The sequence below is a fragment of the Nothoprocta perdicaria genome, unplaced genomic scaffold (assembly GCF_003342845.1).
Source record: "Nothoprocta perdicaria isolate Ctin4 unplaced genomic scaffold, notPer1 scaffold_212, whole genome shotgun sequence".
NCBI classification, from domain to species: Eukaryota; Metazoa; Chordata; class Aves; order Tinamiformes; family Tinamidae; genus Nothoprocta; species Nothoprocta perdicaria.
In genome coordinates this window covers 1,038,406-1,051,626 of record NW_020455339.1, presented here as the reverse complement: position 1 = coordinate 1,051,626, position 13,221 = coordinate 1,038,406, and the positions used below count along the sequence as shown (strand labels likewise).

At 38.6% G+C, this 13,221-nt stretch overlaps 1 protein-coding gene across 1 annotated transcript in view; it reads right to left on the bottom strand.

Moving 5' to 3' along the window:
- CD247 (CD247 molecule) overlaps nucleotides 1–11,715 on the bottom strand; it is a 57,188-nt gene extending 45,473 nt beyond the window's left edge. The window contains exon 1 of the mRNA XM_026038554.1: nucleotides 11,135–11,715. Coding sequence (XP_025894339.1) covers nucleotides 11,135–11,192 — 58 coding nt within the window. The 5' untranslated portion in view covers nucleotides 11,193–11,715. The remainder of the gene's footprint in view (nucleotides 1–11,134) is intronic.
- Between the last annotated feature and the right edge of the window lie 1,506 nt (nucleotides 11,716–13,221).

Here is a 13,221-nt window from a genome sequence, read left to right as displayed (position 1 = left end):
TTTTCTCTCTGCTTCAGGAAGACTAACAGGCGAGGTTTTTTCTTTTCCTGTCTCCCATCAGTTCTGGTGAACSTGTAATAGCAAGTCAGTCTTCTCAAGAGAGGCAGAGAGAGAGGTTGGCCATTTTCCCAGAGCAAGCAAGGCTGCCCTTTAAGCAATAAGGGTGAATGTGCCAGCAAATTAGACACGGCCGCTATTTTCTTTTTCTATACATTGAAAATATGATTTTTTCTTGGTACTTTAGTAGCATTCATAATCAGATAAAATTAAAAAGCACTGTAAGATACTTAGTATTCAAAACTACAGCAAAACAAGGTAATTAAGAGTTAAACAGGGTTTTTTTAAGCAAAATAAAAATAGGAATTGAATTAGGAAGAAGACAGTATATAAATGAGGGCTGGGAAAAAAAAGCAGTTTACAAAATCATCTGTACATGCAAACTGACAAGTAAGAGCTAAATAACATAGCTCCTTAACAGTGCTCTTTTTCCTGGGAGTTATATTATAATTACCAAAGAGGCTGTACAATGCTTTGTTTTTATTATAGGATGACCTTAAAAGTTTAAAAGACACGAAGACCCCACTACGGCCAAGGACAAAGAAGAGGGAATCTCCTTTATACACACCGTGCTCACCACGGAGGCTGCAGAGGCTCACCATAACACAGCTAAAATAGGTTTTAAGCCAGCGGATGGTAGGTATTGCCTTCAGCCCAGATCTCAGTGTGGGCTGCAAAAACGTGGCTGAGCAGTTGGGGAAATGCCCTGGCAGTTGGCCTGACCCAAACCCTGTGCTAATACCACTGCAGAGCTGCCTTAAATCAGCTAGATAACTTAAAGCTGGTTTAGGTATGTTTACACAAGTGGCATTTGCTAAAACACAGACATGCCCTTRATTAGACAAGGAAAGTTTGGCATAAATTAATTACTTCTGTTTTACACATACAGCATATAAACAACATACTTAGAGATAAGGCAGCTTGCCCAAATCTTTTTAAACTCCTGAAGCCCCRTTCTCTCTTCAGGTAATCCTTCTCTTCCAGAAAGGCCAGTGTATGTGCTGGGCTGTCTCACATTGCCTATTCTGATCATGCTCCATTTTGCTGCCTCCCTTAGGTCCCTACGTACCCTTAAGATTTGGTAGCCTAGAACCTTCTCCTAAATCTTATAGTCCTGGCTAACTGGTTTCAGAACAGGCAGGATAATCCATATTTAAGCCTATGCTATCAACACTCACCTTAATGTAATTTTCATGTATGTGTGCACAAGAGACTGGCTGCAGCACTATGCCCCATTTTGCAGCCAGTCTCTGGTGCACAGAGTTCACCTAGGGATCCAGGTCATGTTGAAATGCAGCTGCTTCTAGAGTCAGAGCCACAATTTTAGCCAGGCTGGGTGGGGAAACGCTCAGCACTGCACAGCTCCRACCCTTCACGTGGAGTTCTGCAGAACAGGCATGAAAGCCGTGCGTCTTCTCCAGAGCAGAGCTGCATGTGCTCCGCTGCCCGGCTGCAAAGAGCCTGCAAGGGGTATCTGAGATACCTAAACTAGCACTGAGGGCGTATTATTATTATTATTATTATTATTATTATTATTATTATTATTATTATTATTACTATTACTATTACTATTATTATTATTACTATTATTATTACATTGGTTTAACTATATAACACTCATTCATCAAAACCACATTCCAGGACAAATTCCAATGACATGTTAATTAGAAAACATTTCTTGACTTGCATCAGAATTTTTGATCAAAGCTACGACTAGTCTTTCTTGAAGAGCGTAGCAGCTGCCACTCAAGTTCTTGGTCTGAATCAGGCAGAGTAAGGATTTGAATCTGGATTTCCCTCTTCCCAAACACAGCATATGAATTACTCACACATTCTGCTTAGTGTGAGAGATCTGGCTTACCAGTAGAAAGCAAAAGACAAAACCAATAATTGAGAATTTTTACAGGATGGGGCTTTTGCTTCTCTTTCAGCTCTACTTTAAACCTCACATCCAGGCTAGTAAAGCCATAATTTCTAACAAACAGACATTTGGTTCAAAATGTAAAAAAAAAAAAAAAAAAAAAGAGCGAGAATGAAAGGGGCAAATCTGTTAGCTACTTCTTAGCAGCTGAGGAGATAAAATCAGATAAAAACATCTTGGAAAAGATGTTACAGTAAGATAGGGCTGAAGGTTCATATCTGTAACTTCTTTAAGAGAGTTGTAAAAAAAATAAAAATTGCCAAGCCTGAAAATAGGCTGTTGCTTCTTGCCTAGAATACCTAACATACCTAACAGCAGCAAGAAATGCATTATAGCACTGCTGGGTTTTGAGGTGAGTAGTAAAATAACAGCTAAGTTGTTAGAAGAGCAGAGATTAATTTAGCTGCAAGAACAGACAGGAGAGGGAAAATTCCAGTTCTGCTTAGTTCACATTAATAGCAGAGGCACCTGAAATGTAAAAAAAGTTCAAAACAAGATAAATTAAAGCTGTGTTCCTTCTTGAGAGAAATATATATTTTTTTAAATATTTTTAATCTTGGAGTCATGGAGGAATGTTCAGAGCCATGATCCGAGTGCAAAGAAAAAGGCAGGTATTGAACACAATATGCATAACTTCTAGTATCTCATTATTTTTTAGGCAAAAGTCTTTAGAAAAACAGAACTCTTGATTATCTGTAGTTGTTTTCAACCTTTCAGAGATGTTAATTTTTTTAGACTAAAGTCAGCTTAGCTAATTGACTGGGAGGCAGTTGCCTCGCACAAATTCCTCCTTGCGAACAAAGACTGACGTATTTGTGCCGTTCTTAGTAAAACTCTACAGTAATTGCAAGGGAAAAGGGAAAGCACATTCCGAGTAACCTCACTGGGCTTGATGCAGAAAGTGGAGTTCGCTTGTCGAAGTTAGGGGTGAATGAAGAGCAAATGACCCCGTGCAGTGGCTTGGACTGGTGCTCTCCAGCGAGTGCATTCTGTGGCTCCGGGGCAATGGGTGGGTGGCCCAGGGCCACCCATGGGGGCCAGCACGGCCCAGGGTGCTGCTCTGCGCCCGTGCAGGGCGAGGGGTCCCTGCAGGACTGTGCTCCGGAGCAGCACGGGGCTCACACAGATGCCAAACGCCCATCAGTTTCCTACTAAAATGGAAGTGTAAGCGAGACGGAGCCCTACGGAAAGCACAACTTAATCTTCCTGAGATTTAAAAATATTTTCATTTTTGATATTTATTCGGAGAAGCTAAATTCCAGAAGACTTTTATAGTATATATATGAGATATTTATTTTTAAAATAACCGCGAATGCAGTAATATTTAACTTCCAGTTAGAAATCAAGATTGATTGAAATCAATTGATTAATCTGCTTGTCTTCTCTGGCCCATCTGATGTGGTCACTCTAAACATATCCTCCCTTTTACATTTAAAAGACCAATAGTTTCAAGAAGTTTAAAATTACCCATCTCAGATGTTACTGTCCCTCTGTTTCAGGAAAAGGTAATCACAATATTATTATTGGAAATGGTGGGTTTCTCATTTAATGTCACCATTTTTCTTTAAGCTTACTAAATGCAAAGATGTAATCATTCTACTTTATTCACCAGCAAAAGTTATGCAGATAAGCTTACATTTTCAGAGAGAAATCAAAAAGATCAGAAGCCTATTACTAATGAAGAACATGTAATAGGTAATCAAAGAGAAAAAATGAGGCAGGTAATGAACAAGTGTAAAGACAAATTTGTTGCTAGTTTAAACTTCCAAAATTAATTTAATCATCACATGGATTATCTCGGTTGCATTAAATTTATCACTCTCCAAATCCATGAATCAATAGAAGATTGTAGAATCAATATTGATAGCAAAATCTTTTGCACTACCTGAGAAGTATGAAGATAAAATATTTTTTAAAAGTAAAATAAAAGGTCTTATTAACATTATTTCATAGCTTACAGCACCACTGCCATATAAAAATCTCTTATTACAAATTTCCTAATTTTCCAGTTTAGAATGACTAAGGCTTGAAGAGTGGGTTCACCTGTGTACACTAACTCAGTCATGCACCGTACCATTAGTTAATGATCCATAAAATAATGTAAATTAGCAACTGAACAATGAAAATTAATGCAAAGTTGTTAGGAAGAAACCTAAAGAACTGAAATAACATTAAAAAAATGGCAAAAGAAACTAAGAAACAAAAGAAAAAAGATTTTATAAACAGGAAAACTATATTCAGAGTGAATAATTCACAGACTTGCTTGCTTACTTCTCAGAAACTGTTTCTAGGTTAGGTAGAGGTTTTTTTCTTAATAAGATATGAATTATATAATATTCCTCTCTCTGTGCATATTCTCCCTTCCTTCATATGTTTCTTTATAAAACTCACGAGACTATAAACTCACTCTTGTATTTGTACAAAGCCCTGTCAAAATCACCTTATCTACATAAAAGCAAAAAAGTACAGTGTCAAAGTCACATCATGGAGAGAGAAATGGTGACAGATTAGCCCAGATAATGCTGGTAAGTATTTTGCATTGCAATTGATTTCACGTGACGGGCGCAGACTGCACTAGCAGCAGTGTAAACTCCAATATACAGCGGATAGAGACCAATATTACTTTTCTTACCATAGTTTTGACATTGACTTTTCTCATGAAAACTTGCCAATATGCTAATGAAAAAAATGGTCCAGTACTTAGTGATGATACGGCTCTAGATGCATGCCAGGATTCACAAGCAAAATTTTTTTCTCAGATATTTAAAATTCTGCTATATTGGTTGTGAGCTGTAAGATGTCCAGGAATCCAGTTTCTTTATTCCTTTAAAAGTTATCATTCAAACCATTCATCTATTTCTAAGTAATAAAGAAACAACATTTGATGACTAAGACTTTAAGTATCTAACACTATGATGTAGATCTCTCTCACTGAAACTGTTTTGCAAAAAATATTTAAAATGTGATGTTGATACACTGCAAAAAAAAAGTTTCAAATTGATGAAACAACAATTATATGCTATTTTTTGAGTTTCTGTATTGAATAATACTAACTACTGTTTTTTCCTAAGCAAAGTATTCACAAGCTAATCGCTTCAGACCCTGGTCCCACACAGACACCCGCACAAAGAACTTCCATGCGCTTGTGGGACTTGGGCAAGTGCAAGGGTTTGCCCTCAGCCATAGGGCAGGCATTTAGGCTGGCAAATATATCCAGGCATTTTTCAATTTTTCCTCTTTGGAAGCTTCAGCTTGTTTTGTGAAGATATAGGGAACGTGAGGAATTTGACTGAATGGAGAATACACACATATGTATTCACTATTTCGGAAGCATTTCTGATACAGGCTTTTGGCTCTGTTTACATAAGGTTTGTTTGTCATGTGGGTAACAGTGATATTCTAAATTCAATGATGATTAATGATTAAATGATAAATTAAATGATATCTGATTAAATGAATAAAACCACCGATGCTCCTAGCTGGAAGAAATTCATAGAACATTTGAATAAGCAATCAGAAAAAAAAAAAAAAAGCATTTTCTGGTCACAGGGTTCTTTCTTTTATTCAGTAATCACTGCTCTATTAAACTTTGTTTTTGTGATTCAAAATTTGAAGGAGTTAAGAAAGCCACTCCCTCTATGTTCTCTGTTTCTAAATATTTGATAAACTTTTTGTCCAGGAAGCTACTTTCAGTACTTGCCAGCCACAAACACTGCAACATCCTGGAGTGAGCTGGTCCATTACCCCACAAAACTAGCAACTGCCTTGAAAAATAATTATAGATGACATGTTGTGCAGCTGTTCTGTTTTGTTTGCTTCTGGAGCCGTGCAGGTTTGCATTTTCATTTGTAAGATTTTCCTTGACAAACTAGAAAATTTGATCAGAAAAGTTTATTTGTTTTGTCAGTTAAGTTTTTCACTAAGACAAGAGATTCAAGTTTAAGTAAATAAAATACTGGGAGAATTTTAGAAAGCTGTAAATACTCATAGCACTGCCACCGCCTGATCTACTCTACTCAGGAGCATTCTGCTGTGGTTTATGGTTTTCTTTGTTGATAGTATTTCCACCTTTCTCCCTACTCAACTTCCATACAATTCTCATTTGGAGCATATTTTACTTTCATATTATCTGAGCATTCAGTGTGTGAAATGTTATCTTTGTTTAAAAATGCAATAAATTCAAATATTTCTTATTTGGAGAAAGAATCCGGATATAGATGGAGATTTCCCTATGATTATATATTCCGTGGTATTTAATCTGGCTCAGAAAACCCTTTGCCAGAAGCTCTGTTTGACAAACTGTCACATACCAAAAGTAAGGAGAGATGAAAAACTCCCAGTCTTTTCATTTCTTTTTCTTCCTTTCATTTTGTATATTTTTGTCTATCCTAGTTGACTGCACAATTTCTGATTTCTAAGACTGAATCAACTCTGTAACAAAGTGTCATGAGCAAAATACATAAAAGGCTTCAAAAGGTTGGTGTAATATTAGAAAACCTGTTAGGGATTCAAATATTTCCAACACATATGGTTCAAAAATTAATCTAACTTCTACTACATAAACAGAACTTGAATAGACACCAGCACTCAAGAGCTTAGGTGTTTAGCAGATGGATATTTTTCACTTCTATTTTTAATAGATAAATTGTCAAAGGAGCGAAAGAATTACACATCCGTAAGTCCATCTGTCTTTTGCAAAGATGGGCCTAGCCACGGTTTGTGGTTGGACATTTCCACTGTTTCTCAAAATTTGTGCATTTGAGTGAGCAGACGGAAGAACTGCAAACTCAGCTTCTCATTTGGAGGCACATTTATCTAGGCTATTTATAAAATTATTAATCTGTTGCATATGACAGCATGAAAATACCATCTCCTTTGCTTACCAGAGAAATCTGCTTTGGATCATAATATTTTAAAATACAAATACTATTTATTTTTAAAGATGGAGAACTGAATTTAATTGACAGGACAATATTCTGAACCAGTCTCTGAATATTGAATTATTGCAGTCCGTAAAACTTCAAATTCTCCAATACAGCGGAACAGCATAAGCTGTTTTCTTGGTGATAAAAAGAAGTATCAATCAAAACTCTAATGTAACTGTTGACTGAAGTCGCAGCAGTAGAACAATGAAAATCAACAACTTACACAAATGTGTACATGCACAGATGCACAGATGCATAGATGCATGCACACCTTTAGCATGATAAACGCTTCAGAAATAATTTTACATTGTACCTTCCATTCATGCCACTCTAAAAATACATACTGTATTTTTTCTGTCAAAGGAGCTGCTGCTTTTTTACATACAATACAGATATTCAAAGATATAAAATTAGTTGGAGGAGGGCATTATTCGATGTTTGTCTGCAATGGCATGGGGCAAGTAAATCTTTTTTTTTAAAGGACATTAGGAAAACAAGGATTATAAACACACAGAGGTTAACTGGCTTACCCATGGCACTAATCACAATTCAGGTTTGTGTGAATAACAGAAAATGGCTGTCAAAAGTGTTCCTTACGTGAATGTCTAGAATGAATGAATAAAGCGAGTTCTGATCTCTTTTAAGCTGCTAGTGAATCTCCTATATTTTTTCTCCGTTTTGACTTTTTATCCACATAGTCTTATTTAAAAAGGCTAAACTTATAAAAGAGAAATATATTTTAAGACAGTTATGTATAGATCCCCTCCAGTGTGCATGAAGGAAAAAAAAGAAAAAAAGAAGGAATGCGATCCTTAACCTGTTACTTCACTCATCAGGAATTTGGCTGGGAAGGTTTCAGATAGAAAGCACTTACTCTGCACAACAAGCCCTCGAGAAACAAACGTAGCACTGCAAGAGTTCGAGAAACGGCCCCTTTCAAAGGAAACCTGCAGTTGTCCCGATTTTGTTCCCATTGCAAATGGCCCGGTTCAGAGGGGTTTTTTTCATGAATTATTAATGATTCGTTGTGAAGAGAAAGGCCCAAAAGGAAAGAAAACAACACGAAATTCTACCTTCCGCGCCTTTTCCCGGCGCGCGAGACAAATCCAGCTCAAACAGGGTAGAGACGGGGGATGTGGAAGTGGAGATGGTATCCGAAATAGTTTACGTTGACTTGAGTTTCCTAGATAGCCCTGTAAACTACTTTTAGTTTACGGATCCAACAGTTTGCATATCTGTTTAATACGTGCTCTGAGGAAAGGATGTAATGAATTCCTGACTATGAACTGAATTACAGGCAAAGGTTCCCCGAGTGCCATGGTGCCCAATGGAGACAGTTGTGGAGAGCAGCAAAATATTGTCAGAATGACCCGCACAAATCCATCCCAGGCAGATATGTTCTGCTTTCCTCAGAGATGGCAAAAATACTTGGCCCACTTTTATTTAACGCATGAGTCTGGAAAAAAAGTGATTCTGTAAAGAACTGCAAAACAGAGGATCGTTTTTGGAACCCTTGCACCCTTGTATGTGTGTGCGTATTTACATAACTGTGAGTGGTTTTGCATGTATCATATATCACACAGAATCACAGAATCACAGAATATATATATAGAAATCAAAATATCATGTCAACAGCCTTAAATGGAAATTAGGAGCAATTCTACAACATTGCTTGCAGTTAACTGCTTTAGTGCTATTGAAGCCTGTCACGCTTTAGACGAAAAACTCTGTAAAATATGGAACGACTTTTTGCCATTTTGTTTGGGATTCCTTCAGTCTCTTAAAATTGTTCTTATGTATCAACAACTTACATGATTAACAAAGTAATCTGCTCAGAATTTGCAATATTTCTTTTTATGCACTTTTTATATGAATTGATATAGGGTGACCTCAGACTAACTTCCAAATCAACTCTTGTGTACTTCTAAATGTAGAAATATGGCATGTACTAAATGTGGATATGATATAAAATAAAAATACAGAAGACTATACATGGATATGGTAAAAACGCATCTCTCTAACTGTTCAAAGGTCAAGTTTGAGCAGTCTGAAATTTGTGGTCTGCTGCCAGTAATTCAAAATCTTCATCAGAATCTGTTGTCCATCTCTAGAATTACTTATTTGAAAACAAAATGTTTCTCACGCCTGCCATATTTACTTCATTACTCAAAAGATCAAAAGGAAAGTCATCAGGAATTCATCAGTCCAAATCCTGGCAGCATCTTTAAGCTAACTAGATAGCAAAAAAGCACAAAATTGCATTAGTGTGACGTAGAATTAATTCACTGTAAGATGGTATGCAGCTTACTGCCCATCTATCTACTTCAAATTGGGTTTTTGGAAAAAAAAAAAGAAAAACTTAATTCATTCTAAAAGGACTTGAAAGTGCCCCAGGCAGCAGCAGCAGATCTTTGCTTCTGTTCAGAGCTCCGAACTGAAAAACTCACCTGCTTGGTCTCCTCAGCTTTGGACATGGTGTTGAGCTCCCACTTTTATTACTGTGTCAGTATCTTGCATCAGTAACATCACAATGACTCTATACATATTGTACTATCTTTATTTTACACCAATACTTTGAAGCTCATGTCTACTACTTCTTGAAGAACTACAGATATTATCTCAAGCGTGCTTTCCCTTGCAAATCCTTAGGCAACAGTCTCAAAATCCATGTCAACTGTGATCTGTTCAAAATTTGAGGCTATATGTTCTTTGTGAACATGAATATCCCTAAGAACTATTCACGAAAGAACCTTATACTGCTTGGCTTTAGCCATTTGCAAACCATATTACATCTTTTTACATTTCAATAAAAATTTTCTTGCTAAAAATGTACAAATGAACTAAGCAAAATATTGATGTCTTAGGACAGAATAAAAGGAGAAAATGAGAAAAGATTTCTTCAGATACATTGTGACTTTAAGTAATTTCTATATAGGCATATGAAACAAAATCACCTTTTCTTGAGAAATCTTAAAGGCCTATAAATTTCAGAACCTTTTTCATAGACCCAGCACAAAGAGTATTCTCGTGTTTATTCATGTCTGGTGTCTTCACCTCTGCATACAGTGTCCACAATGCACTTAGATATCAGAAAGGGACATAGGCTTAATAAATGTAACACAAATATAAGAATGCATACTTACCACAGAGAGCGCACGTCCACAGGTTACTAGAAGTGGTTCCACAGAGCGAGTGGCAGTGAATTCTTTCTCTAATTTCCAAAAACTTGAACAAAAAGTCTGCCACAATCTCCAAAGATTTTCAGTATAAGGATGGCATATGTATTTAAGAATATTCTCTACTCACATTATGGAAGAAACTCTTCCAGTGAATTTTGTTTTAAATACATGCACTATGATGGCCTACTAGTCTTTCATAGTTACAGACTTCTCCAAACTCAGGTTTATCTCTAGGCCTTCTCTGTACTTTTTTTTCTCTTCTTGCTCCTATGAACTATTAATATTTCTCTCTTCCAAAATGACCTTTTAAAGATTTGTGCCTACTAAGGCTGCATTACTTTCTGCCAAAGAGCAGCCAATGTATACATCAAAAGAAATAAATATAAAAAGGCAACATTTTTTTCATTTTAAACTGTGTCTAGTGGAGACAAGCATGACGGTAATGGGGCAAATGGCAGAATTTTAGGCATTCAAGCCTTACATATTCTCCCGTATTTCCTATGCTGGGTATGCAAACCAGCACACTACTAAGCATGGTATTAAGCATAATTACTACTAATATATACTACTTAGCATACTACTAAGAAGTAACTCCTCTAGCTAAATTAAAAGCCTCTCTTAGGCACATTACTGGAAGTGACTACATTTTCAACACTGGAGCAAATTTTTCTATTTAAATCCCAAGGAAAGCTCTTGGGGGTAGGGGCTGAGAACCACATGTAGCTACAAGTTGTTATTCACCCATATTTGCTCCGACACAACTAAAGCCAGGCCTCACCGGCAGTCACCTACTGCTGCTGCCCTCATTTCCTCCTCGCAGCCTCCAAAGGGCATCGTCAGAGCAAGGAAGATTCACGTTGGACGAGTCCTGCAGCCCTGTTCCTGAGCTAGTGCATAACTAGCCATAATGAGGGAGACGGATATGGTCAAGCTTCGCACGTGGATACCCTCCTTCTACCAGAAGGGTGGGGAATCCAACAGAACCATTGTGCGCGTTCCTCACCTCAAAAGAGTTCTAGAATAGCTCCTTGTAATATAAAAGCCAGCCTTACCTGTAATTGGGAGCAGTGCCTGCAGGAGAGCAAAGCTAACAATCCTCCTCCACTTCATCTTGCTCCCCTGGGCGGTGTTGGGGAATTGGAGGCCACGGTTTAGCAGAGTGGGGCAAGGAGGAGAAAAGGCAGCACCACGAGCTTTGTTCTTCTGCCGCCTCCGCAGGAAGCACCACTTCTATAAGGCCTTTCAGAGTCCACCTGCCGGCAGCGAAGCCGAAACACAGCCAGGCGGCTTCAGAGGATTGGGTTTTGTATTCTTGGTATTGATGTTTGGGGTTTCCTTTGGTATTTTTTTTTTAAGTTTTTTTTCCTTTTTTAGTTTGCCTGGTGGATTCTAATTCTGAAGCTACCAATCTCTAGAAGGGGCTTAGAAAGTCTATCCAGTGTGAAATTCCTCCATGCTTCCATAGGATACTGCAGAACTATATGTTCAGGACCTAGTATATCGTAAACATCAAGTTTACATTGCAAGCAAGCTCAAGTCACTCCTCAACAAGCAATTAGCTGAACTGGTAAAGGTAAAATGTTCACTCTGGTGACTGAAAGCTGCTGCACTGTCATGGGTATCTGGTAGCCCGCATCCTAGAGAGCTGGCCTCCCTCTCTGCCTTTGCAGACCATGTCTGCCCAACATGAGCTGCAGGCACGACTGGCACTGCCTGCCTCCCTCTGCTCGCGTGCCGCCAGGAAACAGAGGCGCCCTTTGACGCGAACACGCCACGGCTTGTGTTGTGAGAACTCTCTGCACGAGGAGCACTCTGAAGCTGTGTCGACCTCGGAGTCACTGCCGCCTGTGCCGGGAGGAGATGCGCGCCATCTCTGTGGGAGGGCACAGTGGGCACCTCCTCCTCTCCAAGCGTGAAACAGAAAATTTGGCAGCCTTTAAGCTGCATGTGCTACGCCTAAAGACTCTGTGGGCCTCAAGCTCCAACCTGCTTGCTGCTTATAGCTGTCCCTTGGTCACAGACACCAAGGTAGACCAGCATGTAGAGAATAAGGAAGTGTGGTTTCAACTGCTTTCAACTGTGTTGACTGCTTTCTGGGAATTACTAGGACTTGCCAGACTTGCGTTCTGAGCTCTGTAGTTAATACTGTGCTTCAAGCAGCTCCAGAGAGGGCAGGTCCACCCAGCAGCGGCACCTAGTTTCCTGCAGGCCTGTGTTTTTCATCTAGCATGGTTTCCGTGGTCCCTTCTGCGCTCCTCTAAGCCGAGGCACGTAAGGACATCCCTATGGCCTTCATGCTCTCCCATACTGATCTTGCTGGGCCGGGAGCAGTGGGGAGCCTGACTGACACAAAGCACACGTGTCCATGTGGATGGATGGACTAACCAAGCTGCCCCAGGCTGGCTGCTCGCTGCCAGGCCGGCTAAAGTGAAAATAAAGTTTTCTCTGCTGCTGGTTTGCTGAGCGTACTAATAGGCTCTCTCTAGCTAGCTACATGAAATTACGTGGAGGAACTGGATTTTCTTGAGCCTTCAGTGTTTAATTGGATTAAAGTTGACCCTCAGTTCAAAAGTTACTGGGGTAGCAGTGACTGGCAGACTGAATTAGAAGAATCTTGAAGTTTTGCTCCTCACAAAGCCAAGTTAAGAGATCAGATCAGATGGCATTGAAGCAGCGTTAGATACTCTGCGGTGGATAACTATGCAGGCAAGAGAATAAGCACACTTAAGCAGTAACCCAGCAAATGACACTCTGGAGAACATCTTACACTATGAGCTTATGAAGATGAGAAATTGATTTGTGTTAACAATATTAAGTAATTTTGTCATGCTTTGATCGGAGAATCTCAACATGCTGTTCACATTATCCCTACAGAAGTGGGGCAGTTAAGATTTTACAGACACAGAAATTAAGACTTAAGTGAGACTGAAAGCACTAGCACTGGGAAGAGAACCAGGAATCAGTGTCTTTTTAAGACCAGTTTGTAGAATTTTTTAAAAACATAGAATTTTTAAATACATGGGGAAAAAAATCAAGGGGAACCAACGCTAGGGTTAGTTCTTCCTCAACGCTTCTCACTGTTGTTATTGTTGTTGTTATTATTATTATTGTCTTTTTGTTATTATCAGTAAGTTAGTAA